Source organism: Scyliorhinus torazame, chromosome 11, assembly GCF_047496885.1.
Source record: "Scyliorhinus torazame isolate Kashiwa2021f chromosome 11, sScyTor2.1, whole genome shotgun sequence".
Classification (NCBI taxonomy): domain Eukaryota; kingdom Metazoa; phylum Chordata; class Chondrichthyes; order Carcharhiniformes; family Scyliorhinidae; genus Scyliorhinus; species Scyliorhinus torazame.
Genome location: NC_092717.1, coordinates 149,346,597 through 149,374,443, shown reverse-complemented (window position 1 = coordinate 149,374,443; position 27,847 = coordinate 149,346,597). Strand labels below are relative to the sequence as shown.

The window sequence follows — 27,847 nt, the reverse complement described above, 5'->3', positions numbered from 1 at the left end:
CATTAAGTATCTGGGGGCAATGGAGGCGACAGAGGGGTGTGCTGGGAGCCTCAGTGTGGTCCCCGATCAGGAACAACCATAGGTTTGCCCAAGGGAGGCTGGACGGAGGGTTCCAGAGCTGGCACTGGGCAGGAATCAGGAGAGTGGGAGACTTATTTATAGATGGGACGTTTGCGCGTTTGGGAGCGCTAGAGGAAAAGTATGTGCTGCCCCTGGGAAATATCTTTAGGTATATGCAGGTGAGACAAGACAACTGGTGAGGGAATTTCCGCTGCTCCCGACACAAGGGATCCAGGACAGGGTGCTTTTGGGGGTGTGGGTTGGGGAGGGCAAAGTGTCCGGGATGTGCCGGGAGATGAGAGAAGAAGGGGAGGAGCTGGTAGAAGAACTGCAGGGAAAATGGGAAGAAGAGCTCGGGGAGGAGATTGAGGAGGGTTTGTGGGCTGATGCCCTAAGTAGGGTAAATTCCTCCTCCTCGTGTGCCAGGCTTAGCCTTGTCCAATTTAAGGTGCTACATAGAGCACACATATCGGGAGCGAGGTTGAGCAGGTTCTACGGAGTGGAGGACAAATGCGGGAGGTGCGGGGGAAGCCCGGCGAACCACACACATATGTTTTGGTCGTGTCCGGCACTGGAGGGGTATTGGAGGGGAATGGCGGGAGTGATCTCGACGGTGGCGAAGGTCCGGGTCAAGCCAAGCTGGGGGTTAGCTATATTTGGGGTAGCGGATGAGCTGGGAGCGCAGGAGGCGAAAAAGGCCGATATTGTGGCCTTTGCGTCCCTAGTAGCCCGGCGTAGGATTTTACTCATGTGGAAGGAAGCGAAACCCCCCGGCGTGGAGGCCTGGATAAATGATATGGCGGGGTTCTTAAAACTGGAGCGGATGAAGTTTGCGCTGAGAGGATCGGCTCAGGTGTTCACCAGGCGGTGGCAACTGTTCCTCGACTAGCTAGCGGAACGTTAGGGGGAAGATCGATAGCCAGCAGCAGCAGCCCAGGGGAGGGGGGGGGGGCGGTAAATTGTTTCCTTTCTAGATGGGGAGAGGGGTGGGGGGAGCATTACTTTGTGTTATTTGGTTAGTTTACTATATTATTTAAACAATGTTATATATCAGTTATCACGTTACCGTTGTTGATTTGTAAGGGGAAAAATTGTGTTTGAAAACTTCAATAAAATATGTTTAAAAAAAAAGGTTGAGTGCACCTTTTGCTGCTGTTTAGGGGGTATGGACGGGAGGGGAGGAGAATTGGGGGTCTAGGGAGGTTGGAGGCCTTGGGCGGGCCCACCATGGTACTTAGACGGCCTAGTTAACAGGGGAAAAGTGGGGGGCTGTAAGGAGGTAGGTGGGGGGGAAATGGGGTTGATGTTTTGTTGTGGGGGGGCTGGAGAGGGTTGCTGACAAAGGTGTGGCTGATGTGGCGCAGTTGGAAAAGGACAGTTTACATCCGGGGGTGGGCCGGGAGGCTCGCGTGACAGGGCCAGGGGCTGGCCCAAAAAGGCATATGGCTGATCGGCAGGGGAGGAGGCAGTGTGCCCGCCAGACCAGGCTGGTCACGTGGGCGTGAGGGGGCTGAAAGGCTCGGTCAAACGGTCAAGTGTATTCCTGCACCTGAGGAGTCTGAAGGCGGGCGTGGCCTTTTTGCAGACAACGTACTTAAAGACAGGGGACCAGACCAGGTTGAGGGAAGGATGGATGGGGCAGGTTTTCCACTCAGGACTGGATATGAAGACGAGGGGGGTGGCGGTATTGGTGAATAAGTAGGTGGCATTTGAGGTGGGGCATATTGTGGCAGAGACTCTGGGCGGTGGGAGGTTTGTATCGGTGAGTGGAAAGCTGGAGGGGATGCCGGTGGTCCTGGTAAATGTTTATGCCCCAAATTGAGATGATGTAGACTTTGAGGTAGGTGCTGGGGAGGATTCCTGACTTGGGCTCACACCAGTGGTATTGTTCATGGGGGGGAGATTTTAATATGGGTATTGGGCCGAGCTTGGACCAGTCGAGCCCGTGGTCGCTGAAGGTGTCTGCAGTGATGAAGGAGCTGATAGAGTTCATGGAGTACTTTGGAGGGGGGGGGGGGGGGGGTTACATTGAGCTCAAAACCGATGAATGAACGGGACCTTGTATGGGTTCGGATACAGGTAGCAACTTTGGATGAGCTCAGATTCATGGAGAGTGGAAGGTGGGTGGTTGATGCAGGATCGAGAAGTGCAATTACATAGGTGGAATTGGGTGGATTTTGCAATGGAGAGGACATGTGTTTGGAAGCTCAGTTCAGGGTTCAATTGTTGTGGATAGTCTGATCAGCCTGAAGCAGTAACCAAGGATGGGGATGGAATCAGTAGCTAGGGATGTTTTGGTATTTGGGGCAAAATATTCACCACATCCCAAGAAAAGCATTTTTGTCTTTTAGAATTAACTATAGAACTGAGATTGGAAATGGGTGTGGAGGAAGATGTTGTAGCTTTCGCCTCGTTAATCGCCTGAAGGCAGATCCTGTTGGGGTGGAGATCAACCTCTACACCCTGTGCCCTGGTGTGGCGGGGGGACCTGCTGGAATTCTTGACTCTTGAGAAGGTCAAATTTGAACTGAGGGAAAGGATGGAGGGGTTCTACAATTCATGGGCGTTATTCATTCCGACTTTCGAGAATAGGATTACATCGAACATTAGCGGGGAGGGGACTGTATGTGTTAATGATGACTAAAGGTGATTCCTGATTCCTTTTTGTCATTTGTTTATGTTAACTTGCGGGCCAATGTTGGTGGGAGGATGGGATCGTTGTTATTTGTATGGGGATTGACATTGCATTCGTTACTGATTGTTGTTTATTGTTGGGTATAAATTTGGGAGAAAATGTGAAAAAGGAGAATGAAAATATTTTTTAAAAAAAACTATAGAACTGAGATTCTACGATATCCGTTCGACAAAAGTCTTCTTTGAAATAATATTTTGCTCATCCATCATCCCTTACCAGTCAGAAGGAATTGACAAATTACACATGATAACATAGTGATAAAAATGCCTCAACAGATATGGATATCACCATTTCCGATCTGATGAGGCCTTAAGTCATTGTTCGGTCGCACTTATGTTAAGGCTCATGCCAACATGTCAGTTAATGTACGTACATGACACATGCAGCTTTTTAGGTTTTGCTTGCAAGTTTGCTTTCTCATTTCCACACTGACATATTCCCAATAATTGTGAATTTTGACATTAGGTTAATAATGATATTGTAATGTAATCAGTTATGACTAACTGCATAAAATTGTTCACCAATACCTGTATTATCACATTGTTTGTGCACCAACCAGTGCTGGATGAACCAAAATGTTCTCCAATTGAACAGTGGAAAGTGTCCTAATATTATGCTAATTTAGGATATCTTTTAAGTGGTGAATATTATCTATTCTGATTGGTCGAAGTTGCACATGGACAATGATTTTAAAAGCAAATTTATGTTCTAAAATGTCTCAGGATAGACTAAAATGTAGTTGCCGGCCTAAATGTATTGTGAATATAGTTGACTTCCGTCCTCAAATGATGTTCCCCTACTAATCAAATTCCATTCCACAAAGAAAGAAAAGGAGGGATAGCACGTTTCACATCAAGAGTTGAGATCCTTCCAGTACAGTTAGAATCATCGAATACCCTCATAGAATACTTTCAGTGCAGGAGGAGGCTTTTTGGCCCATCAAGTTTGCGGCAACCTTCTGAAAGAGCACCCCAGCCAGGCCCACTCCTTTGCCCTATCCCTGTAACCGCACAACACCTAGGGGCAATCCAGCATGGTCAACCAACAAAATCTGCACAGCTTTGGACTATGGGAGGAAACCCCGCAGACTCTGGCAGAACGTGCAAATTCCACAGTCTCCCAAGGTTGGAATTGAACCCGAGTCCCTGTAAAGGTGAGGCAGCAGTGCTAACCACAGTGGCACCATGCCCCAGGGGAAACACAGTAATATGTGGAGCAGAACATAGTGGGCTACCCCTGCTGCCTCAGGGTGCCAAGGTGCCAGGTTCGATCCCGGCTTTGGGTCACTGTCCATGTGGAGTTTGCACATTCTCCCAGTGTCTGCGTGGGTTTCGCCCCCACAATCCAAAGATGTGCAGGTTAGGTGGATTGGCCACACTAAATTGCCCCTTAATTGGAAAAAATGAATTGGGTACTCTAAATTTATTTTTAAAAAAGAACATAGAACATACAGTGCAGAAGGAGGCCATTCGGCCTATTGAGTCTGCACCGGCTCACTTAGCCCTCACTTCCACCCTATCCCCGTAACCCAATAACCCATCCTAACCTTTTTGGTCACTAAGGGCAATTTATCATGGCCAATCCACCGAACCTGCACGTCTTTGGACTGTGGGAGGAAACCGGAGTACCCGGAGGAAACCCACGCAGACACTGGGTGAACGTGCAGACTCCGCACAAACCGTGACCCAGCAGGGAATCTAACCTGGGACCCTGGTGCTGTGAAGCCACAGTGCTAATCACTTGTGCTACCGTGCTACCCTTTAGTAGTTTGTAAAATGTACAGGATATTGAAAACGCCCTTTGCATCAATTTTACACCATCATTTTACCTAATCACGTCAATATCTATCTTTAAGCTTTTTGCATTTTTTTTTTTTGTTCTTCCTCATGGCCAGAGAACTATTTTTAATTCCTCTCAAATGTATTCAATCACACACCATAATAAATTTGTAGAGCATCGAGAAGTGAATCTTCTTTTGAAGATGAGAGCAATCACAAACCTTGGCCATGGAACATTTTCCAGCTAGAAGTTCAGAGTAAATGGCTGTGTGGTGGGGTGGATCTGTTAACAATTGCCAGATCATCGATGGTACCTTATTTTTGAGCCATGGATCCATTTGCGGCACGCAACCATTTGAGCAAGTTCACAACAACAAAAAATTTCAGTCTCAAACGGCATGTGCAAGAAAATGTTTACCTGCTTCGCAACACATTCATTACATACATGCCAGTGTAAAACCATACATTTGGGAAGATTTATTTATGCTTATTTGGAGAGCAGCTTGGCACTCCAGTTGATCTGTTTGCCATAGTGGTATAAAGGTGGTTGCCCTGCTCTGTGGTCGCCATCTGAATTCTTTGGTAATTTAGGAGCAACAAACATTTTTCTGTGATGGATATGGCCCACTATAGTATTGAGTCTGGCCATTGTTAGGTACTTTAATAACTCTTGTAAACAAAATTGTAAATGATCTTCTTGCGATAATGCATACTTATTGTGGTAAAATGGACAATGACTTGAATTTGAAGCCCGATATACAATTGAACACTTTATTTTTTTTAATTAAATATTTTATTGAAAATTTTTGGTCAACCAACACAGTACATTGTGCATCCTTTACACAATATTATAACAACACAAATAACAATGACCTATTTTATAAACAAAAAATGAATAAATAATAAATAACAAAAATGAAAACTAGCCCTAATTGGCAACTGCCTTGTCACAAGTAACACTCTCCAAAAATATAATTTAACAGTCCAATATATAATTATCTGTAGCAACGACCTATACATACTATACAGTATATATTAACAACCCTGAGAGTCCTTCTGGTTCCTCCTCCCCCTGCCCCACCCCCCCCCCGATCCTGGGCTGCTGCTGCTGCCTTCTTTTTCCCATTCCGTCTATCTTTCTGCGAGGTATTCGACGAACGGTTGCCACCGCCTGGTGAACCCTTGAGCCGACCCCCTTAGGGCGAACTTAATCCGCTCTAGCTTTATAAACCCCGCCATGTCATTTATCCAGGTCTCCACCCCCGGGGGCTTGGCTTCTTTCCACATTAGCAATATCCTGCGCCGGGCTACTAGGGACGCAAAGGCCAAAACATCGGCCTCTCTTGCCTCCTGCACTCCCGGCTCTTGTGCAACCCCAAATATAGCCAACCCCCAGCTTGGTTCGACCCGGACTCCTACTACTTTTGAAAGCACCTTTGTCACCCCCATCCAAAACCCCTGTAGTGCCGGGCATGACCAAAACATATGGGTATGATTCGCTGGGCTTCTCGAGCACCTCGCACACCTATCCTCCACCCCAAAAAATTTACTGAGCCGTGCTCCAGTCATATGTGCCCTGTGTAATACCTTAAACTGAATCAGGCTTAGCCTGGCACACGAGGACGACGAGTTTACCCTGCTTAGGGCATCTGCCCACAGCCCCTCCTCGATCTCCCCCAGCTCTTCTTCCCATTTCCCTTTTAGTTCATCTACCATAGTCTCCCCTTCATCCCTCATTTCCCTATATATATCTGACACCTTACCATCCCCCACCCATGTCTTTGAGATCACTCTGTCCTGCACCTCTTGTGTCGGGAGCTGCGGGAATTCCCTCACCTGTTGCCTCGCAAAAGCCCTCAGTTGCATATACCTGAATGCATTCCCTTGGGGCAACCCATATTTCTCGGTCAGCGCTCCCAGACTCGCGAACTTCCCATCCACAAACAGATCTTTCAGTTGCGTTATTCCTGCTCTTTGCCACATTCCATATCCCCCATCCATTCCCCCCGGGGCAAACCTATGGTTGTTTCTTATTGGGGACCCCCCCAAGGCTCCAGTCTTTCCCCTATGCCGTCTCCACTGTCCCCAAATCTTCAGTGTAGCCACCACCACCGGGCTTGTGGTGTAGTTCCTCGGTGAGAACGGCAATGGGGCTGTCACCATAGCCTGTAGGCTAGTCCCCCTACAGGACGCCCTCTCTAATCTCTTCCACGCCGCTCCCTCCTCCTCTCCCATCCACTTACTCACCATTGAAATATTAGCGGCCCAATAATACTCACTTAGGCTCGGTAGTGCCAGCCCCCCCCTATCCCTGCTACGCTGTAAGAATCCCTTCCTCACTCTCGGGGTCTTCCCGGCCCACACAAAACCCATGATGCTCTTTTCAATCCTTTTAAAAAAAGCCTTCGTGATCACCACCGGGAGGCACTGAAACACAAAGAGGAATCTCGGGAGGACCACCATCTTAACCGCCTGCACCCTCCCTGCCATTGACAGGGATACCATATCCCATCTCTTGAAATCCTCCTCCATCTGTTCCACCAACCGCGTTAAATTTAACCGATGCAATGTGCCCCAATTCTTGGCTATCTGGATCCCCAGGTAACGAAAGTCCCTTGTTACCTTCCTCAACGGTAGGTCCTCTATTTCTCTACTCTGCTCCCCTGGATGCACCACAAACAACTCACTTTTCCCCATGTTCAATTTATACCCTGAAAAATCCCCAAACTCCCCAAGTATCCGCATTATTTCTGGCATCCCCTCCGCCGGGTCTGCCACGTATAGTAGCAAATCGTCCGCATACAAAGATATCCGGTGTTCTTCTCCTCCTCTAAGTACTCCCCTCCACTTCTTGGAACCCCTCAACACTATCGCCAGGGGCTCAATCGCCAGTGCAAACAATAATGGGGACAGAGGGCATCCCTGCCTTGTCCCCCTATGGAGCCGAAAATATGCAGATCCCCGTCCATTCGTGACCACGCTCGCCACTGGGGCCCTATACAACAGCTGCACCCATCTAACATACCCCTCTCCAAAACCAAATCTCCTCAACACCTCCCACAAATAATCCCACTCCACTCTATCAAATGCTTTCTCGGCATCCATCGCCACTACTATCTCCGTTTCTCCCTCTGGTGGGGCCATCATCATTACCCCTAACAACCTCCGTATATTCGTGTTCAGCTGTCTCCCCTTCACAAACCCAGTTTGGTCCTCGTGGACCACCCCCGGGACACATTCCTCTATTCTCATTGCCATTACCTTGGCCAGGACCTTGGCATCTACATTTAGGAGGGAAATAGGTCTATAGGACCCGCATTGTAGCGGGTCCTTTTCCTTCTTTAAGAGAAGCGATATCGTTGCTTCAGACATAGTCGGGGGCAGTTGTCCCCTTTCCTTTGCCTCATTAAAGGTCCTCGTCAGTACCGGGGCGAGCAAGTCCACATATTTTCTATAGAATTCGACTGGGAATCCATCCGGTCCCGGGGCCTTTCCCGCCTGCATGCTCCTAATTCCTTTCACCACTTCTTCTACCTCGATCTGTGCTCCCAGTTCCACCCTTTCCTGCTCTTCCACCTTGGAAATTCCAGCCGATCCAAGAAGCCCATCATTCTCTCCCTCCCATCCGGGGGTTGAGCTTCATATAATTTTTTATAAAATGTCTTGAACACTCCATTCACTCTCTCCGCTCCCCGCTCCATCTCTCCTTCCTCATCCCTCACTCCCCCTGTTTCCCTCGCTGCTCCCCTTTTCCTCAATTGGTGTGCCAGCAACCTGCTCGCCTTCTCCCCATATTCGTACTGTACACCCTGTGCCTTCCTCCATTGTGCCTCTGCAGTGCCCGTAGTCAGCAAGTCAAATTCTACATGTAGCCTTTGCCTTTCCCTGTACAGTCCCTCCTCCGGTGCTTCCGCATATTGTCTGTCCACCCTCAAAAGTTCTTGCAGCAACCGCTCCCGTTCCTTACTCTCCTGCTTCCCTTTATGTGCCCTTATTGATATCAGCTCCCCTCTAACCACCGCCTTCAACGCCTCCCAGACCACTCCCACCTGGACCTCCCCATTATCATTGAGTTCCAAGTACTTTTCAATGCACCCCCTCACCCTTAGACACACCCCCTCATCTGCCATTAGTCCCATGTCCATTCTCCAGGGTGGGCGCCCTCCTGTTTCCTCCCCTATCTCCAAGTCCACCCAGTGTGGAGCGTGATCCGAAATGGCTATAGCCGTATACTCCGTTCCCCTCACCTTCGGGATCAATGCCCTACCCAGCACAAAAAAGTCTATTCGCGAGTAGACTTTATGGACATAGGAGAAAAACGAGAACTCCTTACTCCTAGGTCTGCTAAATCTCCACGGGTCTACACCTCCCATCTGCTCCATAAAATCTTTAAGCACCTTGGCTGCTGCCAGCCTCCTTCCAGTCCTGGACTTCGACCTATCCAGCCCTGGTTCCAACACCGTATTAAAATCTCCCCCCATTATCAGCTTTCCCATCTCTAGGTCCGGAATGCGTCCGAGCATCCGCCGCATAAAATTGGCATCATCCCAGTTCGGGGCATATACGTTTGCCAAAACCACCGTCTCCCCCTGTAGTTTGCCACTCACCATCACGTATCTGCCCCCGTTATCCGCCACTATAGTCTTTGCCTCGAACATTACCCGCTTCCCAACTAATATAGCCACCCCCCTGTTTTTCGCATCTAGCCCCGAATGGAACACCTGCCCCACCCATCCTTTGCGTAGCCTAACCTGGTCTATCAGTTTCAGGTGCGTTTCCTGTAACATAACCACATCTGCCTTTAGTTTCTTAAGGTGTGCGAGTACCCGTGCCCTCTTTATCGGCCCGTTCAGCCCTCTCACGTTCCACGTGATCAGCCGAGTTGGGGGGCTTCCTACCCCCCCCCCCCCCCCCCCCCCTGTTGATTAGCCATCACCTTTTTCCAGCTCCTCACCCGGTTCCCACGCAGCTGTATCTCCCCCAGGCGGTGCCCCCCCGCCCCTCCTCTCCCATACCAGCTCCCCCCTCTCCCCAGCAGCAGCAACCCAGTAATTCCCCCCTCCCACCCCCCCCGCTAGATCCCCCGCTAGCGTAATTACTCCCCCCATGTTGCTCCCAGAAGTCAGCAAACTCTGGCTGACCTCGGCTTCCCCCCGTGACCCCGGCTCGCACCGTGCAACGCCCCCTCCTTCCTGCTTCTCTATTCCCGCCATGATTATCATAGCGCGGGAACCAAGCCCGCGCTTCTCCCTTGGCCCCGCCCCCAATGGCCAACGCCCCATCTCCTCCACCTCCCCTCCTCCCCCCATCACCACCTGTGGGAGAGAGAAAAGTTACCACATCGCAGGATTAGTACATAAAACCCCTCTTTGCCCCCCACATTCGTCCTACCACTTTGTTTGAACGTTCTTTTTAATAACCCGCTCATTCCAGTTTTTCTTCCACAATAAAAGTCCACGCTTCATCCGCCGTCTCAAAGTAGTGGTGCCTCCCTCGATATGTGACCCACAGTCTTGCCGGTTGCAGCATTCCAAATTTTATCTTTTTATGAAGCACCGCCTTGGCCCGATTAAAGCTCGCCCTCCTTCTCGCCACCTCCGCACTCCAGTCTTGATAAACGCGGATCACCGCGTTCTCCCATTTACTGCTCCGAGTTTTCTTCGCCCATCTAAGGACCATTTCTCTATCCTTAAAACGGAGGAATCTCACCACTATGGCTCTGGGAATTTCTCCTGCTCTCGGTCCTCGCGCCATCACTCGGTATGCTCCCTCCACCTCCAACGGACCCGCCGGGGCCTCCGCTCCCATTAACGAGTGCAGCATCGTGCTCACATATGCCCCGACGTCCGCTCCCTCCACACCTTCAGGAAGACCAAGAATCCTCAGGTTGTTCCTCCTTGCGTTGTTTTCCAGTGCCTCCAACCTTTCCACACATCGTTTCTGATGTGCCTCCTGCGTCTCCGTCTTCACCACCAGGCCCTGTATATCGTCCTCATTCTCGGCTGCCTTTGCCTTCACGACCCGAAGCTCCCGCTCCTGGGTCTTTTGTTCCTCCTTTAGCCCTTCGATCGCCTGTAGTATCGGGGCCAACAGCTCTTTCTTCATTTCCTTTTTGATTTCTTCCACACAGCATTTCAAGAACTCTTGTTGTTCAGGGCCCCATGTTAAACTGCCACCTTCCGACGCCATCTTGGTTTTTGCTTGCCTTCCTTGCCGCTGTTCTAAAGGATCCACTGCAATCTGGCCACTCTCTCCTCCTTTTTCCATCCGTATCCAGGGGGGATTCTCTTCTGGTTTACCGCACAGTGTTTTTAGCCGTCAAAATTGCCGTTGGGGCTCCTATCAAGAGCCCAAAAGTCCGTTTCACAGGGAGCTGCCGAAACGTGCGACTCAGCTGGTCATCGCCGCACCCGCCAATTGAACACTTTAAATTAACAATTGGATATTTTAAATCAGGACATGGGGCAGGTCTAATGGGAATTCAAACAGCCAGGTTCGAATACACTGAGCAGAGACAGATAGTAAGGGCAAGTCTGGGACTCCATAGAAACAGGACATAGAAGACAATTGGTCCCATTTACATGGATCAATTGTTGTGGATTGCCCAAATGAAGCTAGACTTTCTGGTGCTCCGATTTCCAGCTGTTACCATATATGAAGTAAGTTTACGGGCGGACAACATACCTGGAGATGGACTGCCTGGGGATGGGTTCCTGGTGTCCTGCACAGTTGCAACTGGCATTTCCATTGCGTGTTGTGACTCCTGCCCCGAGACCTCATTGGCTGAGGGCCAGAGAAATTTCTAGAAAGACGTGAAGAGGGGAATAAGAATCGGCCACCAGGACCCTCCCAGCGAATACTTGACGCAGAGGCAACAGAGAAGATTTGATGGCGGACCAGAGCACAGAAGGAAGCAGCATGCGAGACTCACCTTCGGGGATGGAGGCCCTATGACAACTGAGATTCTGAATTGGACCTGCAGCTCGATTGAGTTCATCGACATGGGTAGTACCAAGAATTTTGGGATTTGTGTCGTTGAGATAATTAAAGGGTTGGGGGGGACTTTTTACTGTGTTTGATAATAAATTTGGTTGAATTGTGAACTTGTGTTTGTCTTTTGTTCATCTCCCAAATAAGAGCACCTGGGTAAAACATTTGAATAATGAAGTGGTCGAAGTGTCCGAACTTTCACAGACAACAACTTATAGTTGTGGATATTGTATTAATGTTCAGTCACTTGCTATCTTGCATGCAAAATGCTTTTTTAAAGAATATTTTTTATTCTCCTCCTCTTTATGATTTTCTCCAAAATTTACACCCAACAATAATCAGTTACGAATGTAATGTCAATCCCCATTTCAATAACAACGATCCCATCCTCCAACCAAATCCGAGACATTGGCCTGCATGTCAACATAAACAAATGACAAAAAGGAATCAAGAATCACCGATAGTCACCATTAACACATACAGTCCCTCTTCCCCCCCACCCCCAACCCTCCCAATGTTCGATGTGATCCAATTCACGAAAGTGCATAATGAGTAATGCCCATGAATTGTAGAATCCCTCCATCCTTCCCCTCAGTTCAAATTTGACCTTTTCAAACGCTAAGAATTCCAGCAGGTCCCCCCGCCACACCAGGGCACAGAGTGGAGAGGTTGATCTCCATGCTACCAGGATCGCCTTCTGGCGATCAACGAGGTGAAGGCTACAACATCTGCCTCCGTGCCCGTTTGCAACCCTGGCTGGTCCGACACCCAGAATATGGCTTCCCGAGGGCTCTGGTCCAGTTTCACGTGCACCACTTTAGAGATTACCCCAAAAACCTCCTTCCAGTAATCCTCCAGCTTTGGACCGGACCAAAACATATGAACGTGGTTTGCGGGGCCTCTCCCACAATGTTCACACACATCTTCTACCCCCTCAAAGAGCTGGCTCATCCTCGCCCTTGTAAGATGTGCTCTATACACCACCTTCCGCTGTATTAGCCCCAACCTCTCACACGAGGTGGAGGCATTGACCCTCCGGAGCACCTCACACCAGCACCCCCTCTCCATACCCTCTCCCAACTCTTCCTCACACTTTGCCTTGATCACTTCTAGCGGCGCCTTCTCCTCCAAAATAGCCCCGTAAACCGCCGATACTACCCCCTTCTCCAGTCCTCCTGTCGTCAGCATCTCCTCCAGCAATGTGGAAGCCGGCTCTACTGGGAAGCTCTGTATCTCCTTCCTGGCAAAGTCTGGAACCTGCATGTATCTAAATATTTCCCCCTGCTCCAGCCCATACTTCGCTCCCAGCTCCTTCAATCCCACAAAACGACCCCCAAGAAATAAATCTTTTAGTGACCTAATTCCTTTCTCCTCTCATCTCCGAAAAGTTCCATCCCACTTCCCTGGCTCAAATCTGTGGTTCCCCCGAATCAGCATTTCCCTTGACCCTGCCCCCAACCTGAAGTGTTGTCGAAACTGCCTCCAAATTCTCAACGAAGCTATTACTACCGGACTCCCTGAATATCTCTCCGGGGCCGTCGGGAGCAGCGCTGTCTCTAGCACCTTCAATCCCGATCCGCTACCCAAACTCTCCTCCATTCTCACCCATTGAGAGTCAACCCCCTCCGTACCTTCTCCACATTCGCCGCTCAGTAACAATACATCAGGTTCGGAAGACCCAAACCCTCTGCGTGCCTTCCTCTCTGTAGTAGCACCTTTTTAATTCTGGCCACCTTCCCTCCCCATATGAACGAGGTAATCATCCCTTCAATCTCTTTGGTAGGAAAATCGGCAGGCATTGAAAAATAAACCGGAATCGCGGCAGCACATTCATTTTAACCGCCTGTACCCGACCCGCCAATGACCGAGGGAGACCATCCCACCTTGCCAGATCAGCTTTCACCCTCCCCACCAAACTAGAAATGTTGTTGCAAAATGTTTGTCATGCACAACAGAGATTTTTACTTTCCTACTGAACTGGGCATTTTAAGTTACTATCTGAATTTTGCATTCCAGCAAAATATGATGCATTTTCAGTGTGTAATAATTATTTGGTGAAGTTTGTTAATTTAAGAAGGATGAAATCTTTAATCGTTGCTCATCAGAACGTTTTATTCAGATGCAATGTAATTTGTCAGCAATATCACAAAAGGTTAAAGTAAACTACAGAAACAAACATTTAAAAAAAACAATACAAAAGAACTCGCCTACTTGTGAGTTCTTTCGTATTGCACACAAATCTAGTCTCAGACTTCCATATAACTACAAGGAACTCAAACATGACCCTCTACTTTCAGCAGCAATTTTATTTGAAAATCTTACTGGTCTCAATAATATGTATTCAAATGTAAAATTCTCATTCATATTTCTGGCAGCATGAATGGGGAGAATTATTTCTCCACATTCCTATTGTCATTGGAATGACCGTTCTTACCTTTTTGAGAAATGTCATTGCTTCTGAAAAGAGTGCAAATAGAACTTTTAAAAGACTATGTAAAATGTGTGTCATTTTAACCCAAGATCAAGTTCCTGGAAGAGTTAGGAAACTCTACAAACATTATAAGAATTATTTTTATTATTAATTGCCTTTGGATTGTCGTGACAATTATCCAAGGGCATCACTAGTTATTGCTCCAGATGCCTAGTATGGCTCACAGATGAAAGTATGCCCTCGTCCATTATTTACTACCACTCAGCCAATTTCCTGTCTGTGCAACATGGTTGTCTCCAATTAAATTCTGCCACCGTTAATTTTCAGCTGATCAGCAAACCAACATATATTTGTGAAGGAACAAACCTGATTGAATTATTTGAAGAGGTGAATAAAGTGGTGGACAGGGAAGTGTCTGTGGACCTTGTCGTGGAGCACACTGATGTTATCGGTGAGGGTATCCCAACGTGGATCACTGGTTCTTTGAGGGTGTATAGTTTTACTTCGTTTCGGTGTGTGAGGAGACAAGTGAAACCCCAGTGAGAATAAATAGCACAGTCGTTGTGGAACAATTAAGGATTATTTATTATTTAAAAAAAAAAATTATTCTCCTTTTTCACATTTTCTCCCAAATTTACACCCAACGATAATCAGTAACGAATGTAATGTCAATCCCCATATCAATAACAACGATCCCATCCTCCCAACAAACCCTAAATATTAGCCCGCATGTTAACATAAACAAATGACAAAAAGGAATCAGGAATCACCCACAGTCAACATTAACACATACAGTCCCTCTTCCCCCTAACCCTCCCAGCCCCCTCCCTCCCCACCCCCCTAATGTTCGATGTGATCCAATTCTCGAAAGTGCATAATGAATAACGCCCATGAATTGTAGAACCCCTCAATCCTTCCCCTCAGTTCAAATTTGACCTTTTCAAGCGTCAAGAATTCCAGCAGGACCCCTGCCACGCCAGGGCACAGGGTGGAGAGGTTGATGTCCATCCTAACAGGATCCGCCTTCGCGTGATCAACGAGGCGAAGGCTACAACATCTGCCTCTGCGGCCGTTTGCAACCCTGGCTGGTCCGGCACCCCGAATATAGTCTCCCAAGGGCCCGGGTCCAGTTTCACGTGCACCAGTTTAGAGATTACCTTAAACACCTCCTTCCAGTAACCCTCCAGTTTTGGACAGGACCAAAATATATGAATGTGGTTTGTCCCCCCCCCCCCTTCGCAACGTTCAGGACTATTAAAGTAAAGAAAAGATAAATACACACAAATGGGATGCCTCTATTCACATAATTAAGATGTATGAATTATTAGACACAGTTTATATAGAACATACACCTTGTTACACAATGCATCTACGATACCTGAACTCTGAGACGTCCCTGTTGCCAAACAGCATCAAAATTGAATAATTAGCTATAGTTACTGCACAGTCCAGGGATGATACTTAAATATGAAAACCGTCTTTTTTCTGGTCCAGCAAAGATATTTTGAAACTGCTGTTATAAAGGTTCTCTGCACTGCCTTGGCTCTAAGACTTTGAAGCTCATTTTATGTGGACTTGGCCTTCAGGCTTGGTGGTTGGAAACTGACCTGTCCGCTTTCTGAGACTGCTGGATGGTAACTGCCGCTGCTGTTTTCTCAGGCAATTATACCTTTGTTGTTCTTTAATTTTGCCTTCTATGTATTCGGCTGTCTGCCTTCTATGTATTCGGCTGTCTGCCCCTATCAGCTTCCTTGACTTTCTCATGAACCTTCCCAATCCTCTATCGTTTGTTTCTCCTCCATAAGCTATTCACATTTGTTTATTATCTAAATTGCCGTTCTAACTTTGTTACCGAGAGAGACACATACCAGTTAAGTCCCTTTGAATACTGCCTTCTGCTGTCTCCTTGCAGATTCATGATAATCTCATTTACGTGGACTGCTAGAAAGCCTTTGATGAAGTACCTCTTAAGAGGCTGTTGGCCGAAGTGGAAACTCATGGAATTGAAGGCAGATTTTAACTTGATTAAGCATTAGCAGTTTGGAAAGAGACAAAGTAGGGAATGTACTCTAATTGGCAATTTAAAAAAAAAAATGTCTCGATGACTTGCATCCTGTTGATTTGCATTTATTCCATGTTGGTGCTTTTGTTTCAAACGATGCACCAGTACTAGATGTTCTTGACTTGTAGTGTGACCAGGGTGTTTGTTTGCATTGAAGATTTGGAACTCCTTTTGCTCCAGCAACAGCCAGTAACACTGACTATACTGGATCCTGCCAACCTCGTCACTGAAGATAGATTTTGAGACTAACCGTCATAATTTTCTCTTGAAGCAGAAGTGTGAAGCTTTGCATGACATTACTGAATAGAGTGTGGTTTATTTCATATTGTTTCCAAACGCTCACCATACCTCTGGTAGTTGTTTGTGCATAGTACTGTGGTCCAAAAGGCATAGGGTTATCAATTATTTGTCTCTGGCCTTTCTGGATCATGGACATTATGAGCCATCGTATTGAAAATATACAATTACTGCATGTTTTATGATCCAATGCAAGGTTACAAAATAGAAGGTGGCCTTTTGGTTCATCGCATCTGTGTTTTCATCTACCAAAACAAAGTGATTTGAGTTGTGATGGATAATGGCTCTTGCTTAATGGGAGTAGCTTAATGACTATCATAGATCATAGAACATACAGTGCAGAAGGAGGCCATTCGGCCCATCGAGTCTGCACCAACCCACTTAAGCCCTCATTTCCACCCTATCTCCATAACCCAATAACCCCTCCTAACCTTTTTGGTCACTAAGGGCAATTTATCATGGCCAATCCACCTAACCTGCATGTCTTTGGACTGTGGGAGGGAAACCCACACAGACACTGGGAGAACGTTCAGACTCCGCACAGATAGTGACCCAGCGGGGAATCGAACCTGGCACAGTGCTATCCACTTGTGCTATGTTTAATCTTTTTTTTTAATAACCTGCGTGGCAACATAGGTTGAGATTTCTACACAGAATTTTGATTTTAAAATGCTTATTTTGTTGCTTTTTCTAAACTTCCAGGTGCATTAACAACAAATGGCATCAGTGCCGACACTAGTACTGAGATTGGAAGAGCGAAGAACTGTCTGAGTCCTGAGGATATTATTGACAAATATAAGGAAGCTATTACTTACTTTGGCAAGGTAATCTTGAAATAGTGAACTGTAAAGGACTGGTATATGAGACTTTTGACATATTGGGATTCGTGTATCATCCAATTTGAAATAAAAAAGTACACCATTACATTAGAATGATATGGTTGGCTTACTACATGCAAATGACATTCCTATCGTTTCCTTTGAAATTGGTTTTTGGAATCCTTTCCTTTGAAATCTGGAATCTTTAGTGACGTTTAAGGGGCATCTTGACAAATACATGAATAGGATGGGAATAGAGGCATACGGACCCCGGAAGTGGAGAAGATTTTAGTTTAGACGGGCAGCATGGTCGGCGCAGGCTTGGAGGGCCGGAGAGCCTGTTCCTGTGCTGTACTTTTCTTTGTTCTTGCTGTCTGAACAGTCCCAGGTGTCATGGGAGTCTGTTAGTACCTCTCTAGGCATAACGAGGTGTGGCATCCCAGAAACTGACAAAATAATTATTTGTCCCTTGAAGCTCCTGACGATAGCTCCCAGGCAGTGGTTCAATCCTGTGATCAGGGGTCTTGTCGGAGTCATCTTAATTTGTTCAGCTGAAAAAGTCCAGTTAGCAAGAAAGATAACTTTATAAAATATACAGTGTTGGGCTTAATCTCTGTGCTGAAGGAACCCAACGCTTTGAGAAAATAATGTGCTCCCACCCCTTGCTTTACAGCTGACGATGATTAATTCCTTAAAGTAGGTCATGAATGGCTGCCATCTCCGATAGTGCTCTTCAACCGACCCCCTGAGGGTGTACTTGACTTTCTCCAGGTACAAGCATTCCATTAGGTCCCCCAATCATACCGAGACGCTGGGCGGAGAAGAGGACCTCCACCCCAGCAGAATTCTCCTCTGGGAAATCAGCGATGCAAAGGCAAGGACATCTGCCTTCACTCCCATCTGCAGCCCCGGCAAGTCCTGACACCCCAAAAATGGCTCAATATTCAGAATTGCTGATATGGTGTTGAAGAAGGAGACCCAAAAGCTTAGCAATTTGGGGCAAGACCAGAACATGTGTGTGATTGGCCAGCCCTCCTGAACACCGCTCACATCTGCCTTATACCTCCAGAAAGAAAAACACTCCTAGTTTTGATCAGCTACACCCTGTGCACCACTTTAAGCTGGATCAGACCAAGTCGCGCACATGAAGACGTGGAATTCACCCTGCGAAGAGCTTGACTCCACACCTCATCATCTACTCTTGGCTCCCTCTCTTTCATTTTCACTCTGTCTGCCAAATGCGAGTCCTCCGAAACAATTAACCGGGAAACTTTCATTCTTTTCCAAATTGAACTTGTATCCCAAAATGAACCAAAACGCCTCAATAGCTCCATTATATCACATACACTGGGGCCGGGTCCTACATAAAACAACAGATTATTAACATAGCGGGACACCCTGTGCTCCACTTCTCCCCATCTTGAGCCCTTCCACTCAGCTCAACGCTAAGGCGAAGGGGGCTCAACCGCTAACTCAAATACGAGGGGAGTCTTCGGACATCGTGTCTGGCCCCCCTTTTCAAATGGAAGTATCTCAAACTGAAGGTATTAGTGCGAACGCTAGCCAAGGAGGCCTCCTATAACAACCGTCCCCATGAAATAAATTTTGGTCCAAGACTGGACCTTTCCAGGACTTCGAACGGGTACCTCTCCTCCACCTTCTCAGCATTTAAAGACACCATCACCTCCGACAGGGGCTCCTCCGATGGGGAGAGAACCACATTCAGCAGCCTGAGGATATTGGCTATCCATCGCTGCCCCTTGACAAAGCCTGCCTGATCCTCCACAATCACCTCAGGAAGACAGGGCTCTGGCTTCACTGCCAATACCTTGGTTAACATCTTGGTATCCACATTTAGCAGCAAGATAGGCCAGTATGACCCACACTCGGTTGGGTCCTTATCCTTTTTCCAACAGTAGTAAAATGTAAACTTGCTGAATTTTATAAAAAGCCTCAAATGCCTTGTTAACTTTATCTGGGGTGGAAACCAAATTCCCACTCTAATCCCTAACCTGAATAATCTCTGGCGAGGCACCCTGCTGTCTCAGCTGATGAGCTGACAGACAGCTCACCTTCTTCCCGTAATCTAAGGCTACCCTCGACTGCCGCAACTATCTCACCGCCTTCCCCGGAGACAACAGATTAAACTATGTCTGCAGCTTTTTGCTGCTCGCTAGGAACTCCGAGGTAGGGTTGCATGAGTACCTGCGGTCCACCTCCAAGATCTCGTGGACCAACATCTGCCGTTCTGCCCTTGCCTCCCTCTCCATGTGCATCTTGTGATATAATCTCATCTCTAATCACCACCTTCAAGGCCTCCCAAAGCATGGAGGGCCAGACTGTATCATTCTTATTGAACTCCACATACTCACCAATGGCCTTGGACATAGGCCCACAAAACCCCAAATCCATCAATAATCCTGCATCTAAATTCCACGATGGGTGCTGACCGAGGCCCGGCTCCAGAACCAAATCTACCAGATGATGGGCATGATCTGAGACAACACTGACTAAGTATTCTGCCTTCCTCACCCAAGGGAGAAGAGACCTACCCACCAGAAAAAATGTCAATCCTTTTGCACGAGGGAGAAAAACAAGAATTCTTTAATCTCTGCCCTTCCAGGTGCATAAACCTCCATGGATCTCCCCCGCCCCCCCCGCCACCTGTTCTTTAATCGTTAACAGCATCTTCGCCACCCCTGAGAGCACATCAATTTTGTCCTAGAACGGTCCATCTTCGGATCTAGCACTCAATTTCAATCACACCCAGAAATCGGTTGGTGCTTATGCAAATCTGGAATGGAAACCAACAGCTTCCTAATAAATGCTGTATCATCCCAATTTGGAGCATATACATTAACGAATACCACCAAACTATCTGCCAAAGACCCTGTAATCATCATCTACTGGCGGTATGTGTCTACCACCACCTTGTCCGCTGACAAAAGAACCCATTTGTTGATTAGAATTGCTGCCTCTCCTCGTCCTACCATTAAAGCCCAAGTGAACGACCTGGCTCACCCACCCCTTCCCAAACCTGGTATGATCCCTCATCTACAGATGAGTCTCTTGCAAAAACACCACATCAGCCCTCAGATTCTTTAGCTAAGAGAAAACTCTCGACCTTTTTAGTTGGCTCCCCAAACCCCGTGATTTCCAGATGACCAAAAGAATCCGGGGTCACCACACACCCGTGCCTTAACCTGGACAGACATTTCGACCATAAAGGATTCTCAAGTGCCTGCCCAGAGGATGTAGGCCCAAAGCCTTGCCAAGGTGGCCATGAAAGCATTGCAAACAATAAAACTAAGACAATCCTATGTTCACCGTCAGAAAATATTTCAGAGACATTCCCTCCTAACCAACCCCATCCCCCAACCAAACAAAAGCACTCGGCTCATTGAACCACTAAAACTGGTGGCCGCAGTTCCCCTCCCACTGGCTCCCATTCGCTAGATAATTGGCTGGCCGAAAGAAGACAGCGAGAGGTAGTGGATGGGAACTATTCCACCTGGAGGTCGGTGACCAGTGGTGTCCTGCAGGGATCTGTTCTGGGACCTCTGCTCTTGTTTTTAAAAAATATTTTTATTCTCCTTTTTCATATTTTTCCCTAAATTTACACCCAATAATAAACAACGATCAGGAACGAATGCAATGTCAATCCCCATATCAATAACAACGATCCCATACTCCCACCAAACTCCCAAACATTAGCCCTCATGTTAACATAAAGAAATGACAAAAAGGAATCAGGAATCACCCACAATCACCATCAACGCATACAGTCCCCCTCCACCCAACCCGCTCAGCCCACCCCCCCCCTAATGTTCTATGTAATCCAATTCTCGAAAATGCAAAATGAATAACGCCCATGAGTTGTAGAAACTCTCCATCCTTCCCCTCAGTTCAAATTTGACCTTCTCAAGAGTAAAGAATTCCTGCAGGTCCCCCCGCCACCCCAGGGCACAGGGTGGAGAGGTCCTAACAGGATCTGCCTTCAGGCGAACAACGAGGCAAAGGCTACAACCTCTGCCTTAGCACCCGTTTCCAGCCCTGGCTGGTCCGACACCCGGAATATGGCCTCCCAAGGGCTCTGGTCCAGTTTCACGTGCACTACTTTAGAGATTACCCCAAAAACCTCCTTCCAGTAATCCTCCAGCTTTGGACAGGACCAAAACATATGAACGTGATTTGCGGGGCCGCCAAACCCCCCCCCCCGCAATGTTCTCACACATCTTACACCCCCTCAAACGGCCGGCTCATCCTCACCCTTGTGGGGTGTGTTCTATGTACCACCTTCAGCTGTGTCAGCCCCAACCTCGCACATGAGGTGGAGGTGTTCACCCTCCGGAGTACCTCACACCAGAACCCCTCCTCCATACCCTCTCCTAACTCTTCCTCCCACTTTGCCTTGATCCCTTCCAGTGGTGCCTTCCCCTCTTCCAAAGTAGCCCTGTAAACCACCAATACTACCCCCTTCTCCAGTCCCCCTGTTGTCAGCACCTCCTCCAGAAATGTAGAAGCCGGCTCGACTGGGAAGCTCTTTAACTCCTTTCTGGCCAAGTCTCAAACATCCCCCCCCCCCCCCCGAAGCCCAATCTTCACGGACCTCAACCATACAACAATCCACCCCAGGTCTCTACACTCAGGGTGGGGGGCTTCGTGTTCCTCCACATTAACAAGATCTGTCTCCAGGCTACCAGGGAGGCGAAGGCCAAGACGTTGGCCTCTTTCGCCCCTGAACTCCCTGCTCTTCTGGCACTCCAAAGATCGCTACCTCCCGACTCGGCACCAGACGTGTTTTTAGCACCGTGGACATTGCCTTAGCAAAACCCTCTAAGCTTCGGGCATGCCCAGAACATGTGGACATGGTTTGCTGGGCTTCCCGCGCACCTCGCACACTATTTTCTGCCCCGAAAATCTTGCTCATCTTAGCCACTATCATGTGTTCCCGGTGCACTACCTTAAATTGTATCAGGCTTAGCCTGGCACTTGATGAAGAGGTATTAACTCTGCTTCGGGCATCCGTCCATAGACCCGCCTCTATCTCCTCCTTGCTCGTCCTCCCACTTGCCCTTAAGCCCCTCCGCTGGGGTTTCCTCCGCCTCCGAAAGCTCTTGGTGTATATCCAATACCTTCCCCTCTCCCACCCAGGTACTGGGAACTACTCTATCCTGTATCCCCCGTGGTGGCAGCAGCGGCAAGGCCGGCACCTGTTTTCTCAGGAAGTCTTGTACCTGCAAATACCTAAAATTATTCCCTGCTGGCAATTTAAATTTATCCTCCAAGGCTTTCAAGCTGGGAAAGCTCCCATCTATAAATAGATCCCCCATCCTTCGAATTCCTGCCCTTTGCCAAATCTGGAACCCGCCATCTAGCCTACCCAGTACAAACCTATGGTTATTATAAATCGGGGTCCAAATCGAAGCTCCCTCCACTCTCTTATGTCTCCTCATTGCCCCATGATTCTCAAAGCCGCCACCACCACTGTACTTGTGGTGTATCGGGCCGGTGAGAACGGAAGAGGTGCTGTTATCAGTGCTCCCAAACTGGTGTCTTTACATGGCGCCACTTCCATCCGTTCCCACACCGACCCCTCCCGCACGATCCACTTCCTAATCATGGCTATATTAGCCGCCCAGAAGTAATTACAGAAGTTCGGCAGCGCCAACCCAGCCTCCCCCCGACTGTGCTCCAGCAACACTTTCTTCACTCGCGGGGTTTTGCCCGCCCAAACAAAGCCCAAAATAATCTTATTCACCCGCTTGAAAAAGGCCTTCGGGATGAAGATGGGGAGGCACTGAAAGACAAACAGAAATCTGGGGAGGACCGTCATTTCATTGTCTGTACTCTCCCCGCCAGTGACAGCGGGAGCATGTCCCATCTCTTAAAGTCCCCTTCCATTTGTTCTACCAAACGGGATAGGTTTAACTTGCCCCCCCCCCGAACTAGCCCTTTCCAGTTCGTAGAGGCTCTTAACGCCATGCCAATGGCTCTATGGCCAGAGCAAACAGTAGCAGGGAGGGGGCACCCTTGCCTCGTCCCTCGGTGTAGTTTAAAATACCCTGACCTCAGCCGGTTCGTTCGGACACTCGCTACTGGTGCCAGACAGAATAACCGCACCCAATCAATGAAGCCCTCATCAAACCCAAACCGTCCCAGCGCCTCCCACAGACAATCCCACTCCACCCAATCAAATGCCTTCTCCACATCCATCGCTACCACCACCTTCACCTCCTCTTCTTCTGAGGGCAGCATAATAACATTGAGCAGCCTTCGAACATTGGCCTTGAGTTGCCTGCCGTTAACAAATCCTGTCTGGTCTTCCCCTGTCACTCCCGGGACACAGTCCTCTATCCTTCTGGCCAGTCTCTTAGCCAGCAGTTTGGCGTCCACGTTAAGTATAGAAATCGGCCTGTATGACCTGCATTGCTCCGGATCCTTCTCCCGTTTCAGGATCAATTAAATCAAGGCCTGCGACATTGTTGGGAGGAGGACTCCCTTCTCTCTTGCTTCGTTAAATGTCTTCACCAGCAGTGGGCTCAGTATCTCTGAAAACTTGTTATAGAATTCCACCGGGTAGCCGTCAGGCCCTGTGGCCTTGGCCGACTGCATGCCCTCCAGCCCCTTGATTATTTCCGCAATCTCAATTGGGGCTCCCAGCCACTCCACGCGGTCCTCCTCCACCCTCGGGAACCTCAACTGATCCAAAACCTGCCTCATCCCCTCCACCCCAGCCGGGAGTTCCGACTCATACAATTTACTGTAAAAGTCCTTAAACACCTCGTTTACCCCCGCTGGGTCCAGGACAGTATTACCGTCTCTCCTCTTTACTTTACCTATCTCCCTAGCCGCCTCTCTTTTCCTGAGCTGGTGCGCCAACATTCTGCTTGCCTTTTCCCCGTACTCCTAGATCGCCCCCGTTGCCTTCCTCAACTATTCCACTGCTTTTCCTGTGGTCAACAGCCCAAACTCCGCCTGTAGCCTCCACCGCTACCTCAGTAGCCCCGCGTCCGGGGCCTCCGAGTATCTCCTGTCCACCTGGAGTATCTCCTCAACTAACCTGTCCCTCTCAGCCCGTTCCACCTTTTCTCTGTGGGCCCGTATCAAGATTAATTCCCCTCTGACTACTGCCTTCAAAGCTTCTCAGACCGTCGCTGCAGAGACCGCCCCCGTAACACAGGGCAGCACGGTAGCATTGTGGATAGCATAATTGCTTCACAGCTCCAGGGTCCCAGGTTCGATTCCGGCTTGGGTCACTGTCTGTGCGGAGTCTGCACATCCTCCCCGTGTGTGTGCGTGGGTTTCCTCCGGGTGCTCCGGTTTCCTCCCACAGTCCAAAGATGTGCAGGTTAGATGGATTGGCCATGCTAAATTGCCCTTAGTGTCCAAAATTGCCCATAGTGTTGGGTGGGGTTGCATGTGGAAAAAAAGGAAAACTCCTTCGTCCTCGGCCATGCAAACCTCCATGGGTCTGCTCCCTCGATCTGTTCCATAAAACCCTTCAATTCCTTTGCCGCAGCCAGCCACTTCCCTGTCCTGGATTTTGACAGGTCCACTTCCGGATCAATGACTGTATTGAAGTCCCCTCCCATGATCAGGTTATGTGACTCGAAATCTGGAATCTTACCGAACACGTGCCTCATAAATTCCACGTCGTCCCAGTTCGGAGCATATATGTTCACAAGTACCACTCTCACCCCCTCCAGCTTCCCACTCTCCATTATGTACCTGCCCCCCTTGTCTGACACGATTCTCCCTGCCTCGAATGCCACTCGTTGCTCAAGATTGCTACCCCCCTCATCTATGAGTCCAGTCCTGAGTGGAACACTTGGCTGACCCACTCATTCCTCAATCTCGTCTGGTCTGTAACCTTTAGGTGTGTCTCTTGCAGCATTGCCCCGTCCGCCTTCAGCCCCCTCAAATACGCGAACACGCGTGCCCTCTTGACCGGCCCATTCAGTCCTCTCACGTTCCATGTGTTCAGCCTGGACGGGGGGGCTTCCAAACCCCCCCCAGCCGACTAGCCATGACCCTTTTTAGGCCAGCCTCAAGCTCGTGCCCTCCGCTTCCTCGAGTCCCCATTCGGGCAGTCGACGTTCCTGACCTCCCATTTGTCCCCCAGTAACAGTTCCTCCCCTGTCAGCAAAGCAGCCCCCCCCCCCCACCCCCCCAAGCAACAACAGTAGAAACCCAATCCCCCCAAGTCAAGTTTCAGCTTAACACCTGCTCACCCCCCCATTGCGTTTCCGAGAGTCATCTGACCCATGCTGACTTGGTAGCTTCTGCCCCTGGCACCTAGCAGTCTGTCTCCCGATTGTTCTCGCTCCTCTCTCCCCACATGAGTAAACATTTTAAAAGCATCACATTCCCCAGTAAACAAACATGTGAAGAAACAGTCACTTTATAAAATAGTCACCCAAAAAGCCCGAAGGTAATATGCAGGCCTTCTAAGGTACACCACTCCAAAGCACTCTCCACTCTTGTAAAATGCCGCTTTGGCTGCCCGCTTGTTCTCCAGCTGTGCATCGACATCCTGATATATTCTAACATGGCTTCCTTCCCATCTCCGATCATGATTCTCCTTGGCCCACTTCAGGACTTGCTCATTTGCTCGAGGCTTCGGCCGGAGTGTTCGATGAGCCCTATCCAACTGAGGAGGGGGCACTAGTACCCCTCCCCCACTATTTTACCAAACATGATGTACGCAGTTGGATTTGGGCCCTCCACGCCATCTGGCACCTCAATGACCCTGAGGTTTCGACTCGTTGACTGATTCTCCAGGTCATTACCTTCGTCCTCAGATTCTTGTTCTTTTCAACCACCACAGAGAATTTTGCTTCCAGCAAGGCGATTTGGTCGCTGTGCCTCGACCAAGCCTCCTCGACCCGTTTCACCAACTTGCCACGTTTCGTTAGAGCTTCTGAAGTCCCCTCCAACTTATTACACACCGTCTCAGTCGACTTATGCGCATTGTCGAGCATCACCCTGCATTGCCTCTGAAAATGTTTCCCAAACTGTTTTTAGAACTCTATGGCCAGTACCTCCGTTAGCATATCTGCCGTGATCGGGCGGCTGCAGTGAAATAAGCTAGCTGTTTGGTGCATATCTGGTAAGTGGTTAAGGTCTGTTGCAGTCCCAAGGTTTCAAATAGAATATTAACTTGTGATAAAGTTCATAAAATATATAAAAGAAGAAAATAAGTAAGTGAATAATTAATTATAATACATTAAGGATAGGTGATATGCCAGGACTGCAGCATGTGGGAGCTCCTAGAAGTAGTGAGATCTAGGGCAAACATGCTTGCAGCAAGTGTTTGTGACTCCGAGACATTGAGTTGGAGTCTTAGCTGCAGACTCTATGACACAAAGGGAGGAAGAAATTTCTCCGGATGCTCTGTACCAGGAGGCAGTCACACTGAATCGGAAAGGATCTTTTGATTTGATCAGGGGCAAGAGGATATGACTGTGAGTGAGGCAAGTAAGGGGACCCAGGGGACAGAGTGCAGGAGATACAACCTTTTGTAATTGGCCAATAGGTTTGAAGTCTCTCAGTTTGTTTGATCAGAGTGGGGCTGCACAGAACATAGAACGCACAGTGCAGAAGGAGGCCAGGCCATTCGGCCCATCGAGTCTGCACCGACCCACTTGGTGATCAAAAAGATGAGGATGGGTTATTGGGTTACGGGGATAGGGTGGAAGTGAGGGCTAAGGGCAATTTATCATGGCCAATTCACCTAACCTGCACGTCTTTGGACTGTGGGAGGAAACCGGAGCACCCGGAGGAAACCTACGCAGACACTGGGAGAACATGCAGACTCCGCACAGACAGTGACCCAGCAGGGAATCGAACCTGGAACTCTGGCGCTGTGAAGCCACAGTGCTATTCACTTGTGCTGCCGTGCTGCTCAAGTGAATGAGCAAATTGATCATGGCACTGTGGTACAAGAGGCCAGTGAAGTAGGGATAGCAACAAGGAATGTAGCGGAAGTCGGAAACAGTATGTTGAGGTGAATTAACATTAGGCGTCATGGTAGCACAGTGTTTAGCACTGTTGCTTCACAGCGCCAGGGTCCTGGGTTCGAATCCTGCTTGGGTCACTGTCTGTGCGGGAGTATGCACGATCTCCCTGTGTCTGTGCGTGTTTCTTCCAGGTACTCCGGTTTCCTCCCACAGTCCAAAGATGTGCAGGCTATGTGGATTGGTCATGCTTAATTGCCCTTTGGGTCCAAAAAAGGTTAGGTGTGGTTACTGAGTTACGGGGATAGGATAGAAGTATGGGCTTGGATAGGGTGCTCTTTCCAAGGACCGGTGTGCACACGATGGGTCGAATGGTCTGCACTGTAAATCCAGTGTTCACTTCCCCCCCCACCCCCCTCGACCATTCTGCACTGTAAATTCCATGATTCTATGAAATAGAGTCAGGAACATCCTCCACCTTACAAAGAACCCTTCCTCTGACCCGCTGAGAGCGAACTTAATTTTTTCCAATTTGAGTAACTCCGCCACGTTTCCCCAACCATGGTGACCACCTTGGTGGCTCCACCGACCGCCACCCCAGTAGAATTCGCAGCCGGGCAATCAGAGTGGCGAAGGCCACAACATTGGCCCCCCCTCTCCTCCAGCAGCTCTGGCAGTTCTGACACTGCGAAAATCTACACCAGTGGGCACGGTTCCATCTTTGCCACCACCATTCCAACAGGGCTTCAAAAACCCA

The 27,847-nt window shown here is 48.7% G+C and overlaps 1 protein-coding gene across 6 annotated transcripts in view; it reads left to right on the top strand.

The window, feature by feature from the left end:
- trappc9 (trafficking protein particle complex subunit 9) overlaps positions 1–27,847 on the top strand; it is a 1,142,468-nt gene that overhangs the window by 100,288 nt on the left and 1,014,333 nt on the right. For all 6 annotated transcript variants that reach the window (XM_072467873.1, XM_072467875.1, XM_072467870.1 and 3 more), the window contains one exon: positions 17,016–17,137. In XM_072467873.1, the coding sequence (XP_072323974.1) occupies positions 17,016–17,137 (122 nt within the window). The remainder of the gene's footprint in view (positions 1–17,015; positions 17,138–27,847) is intronic.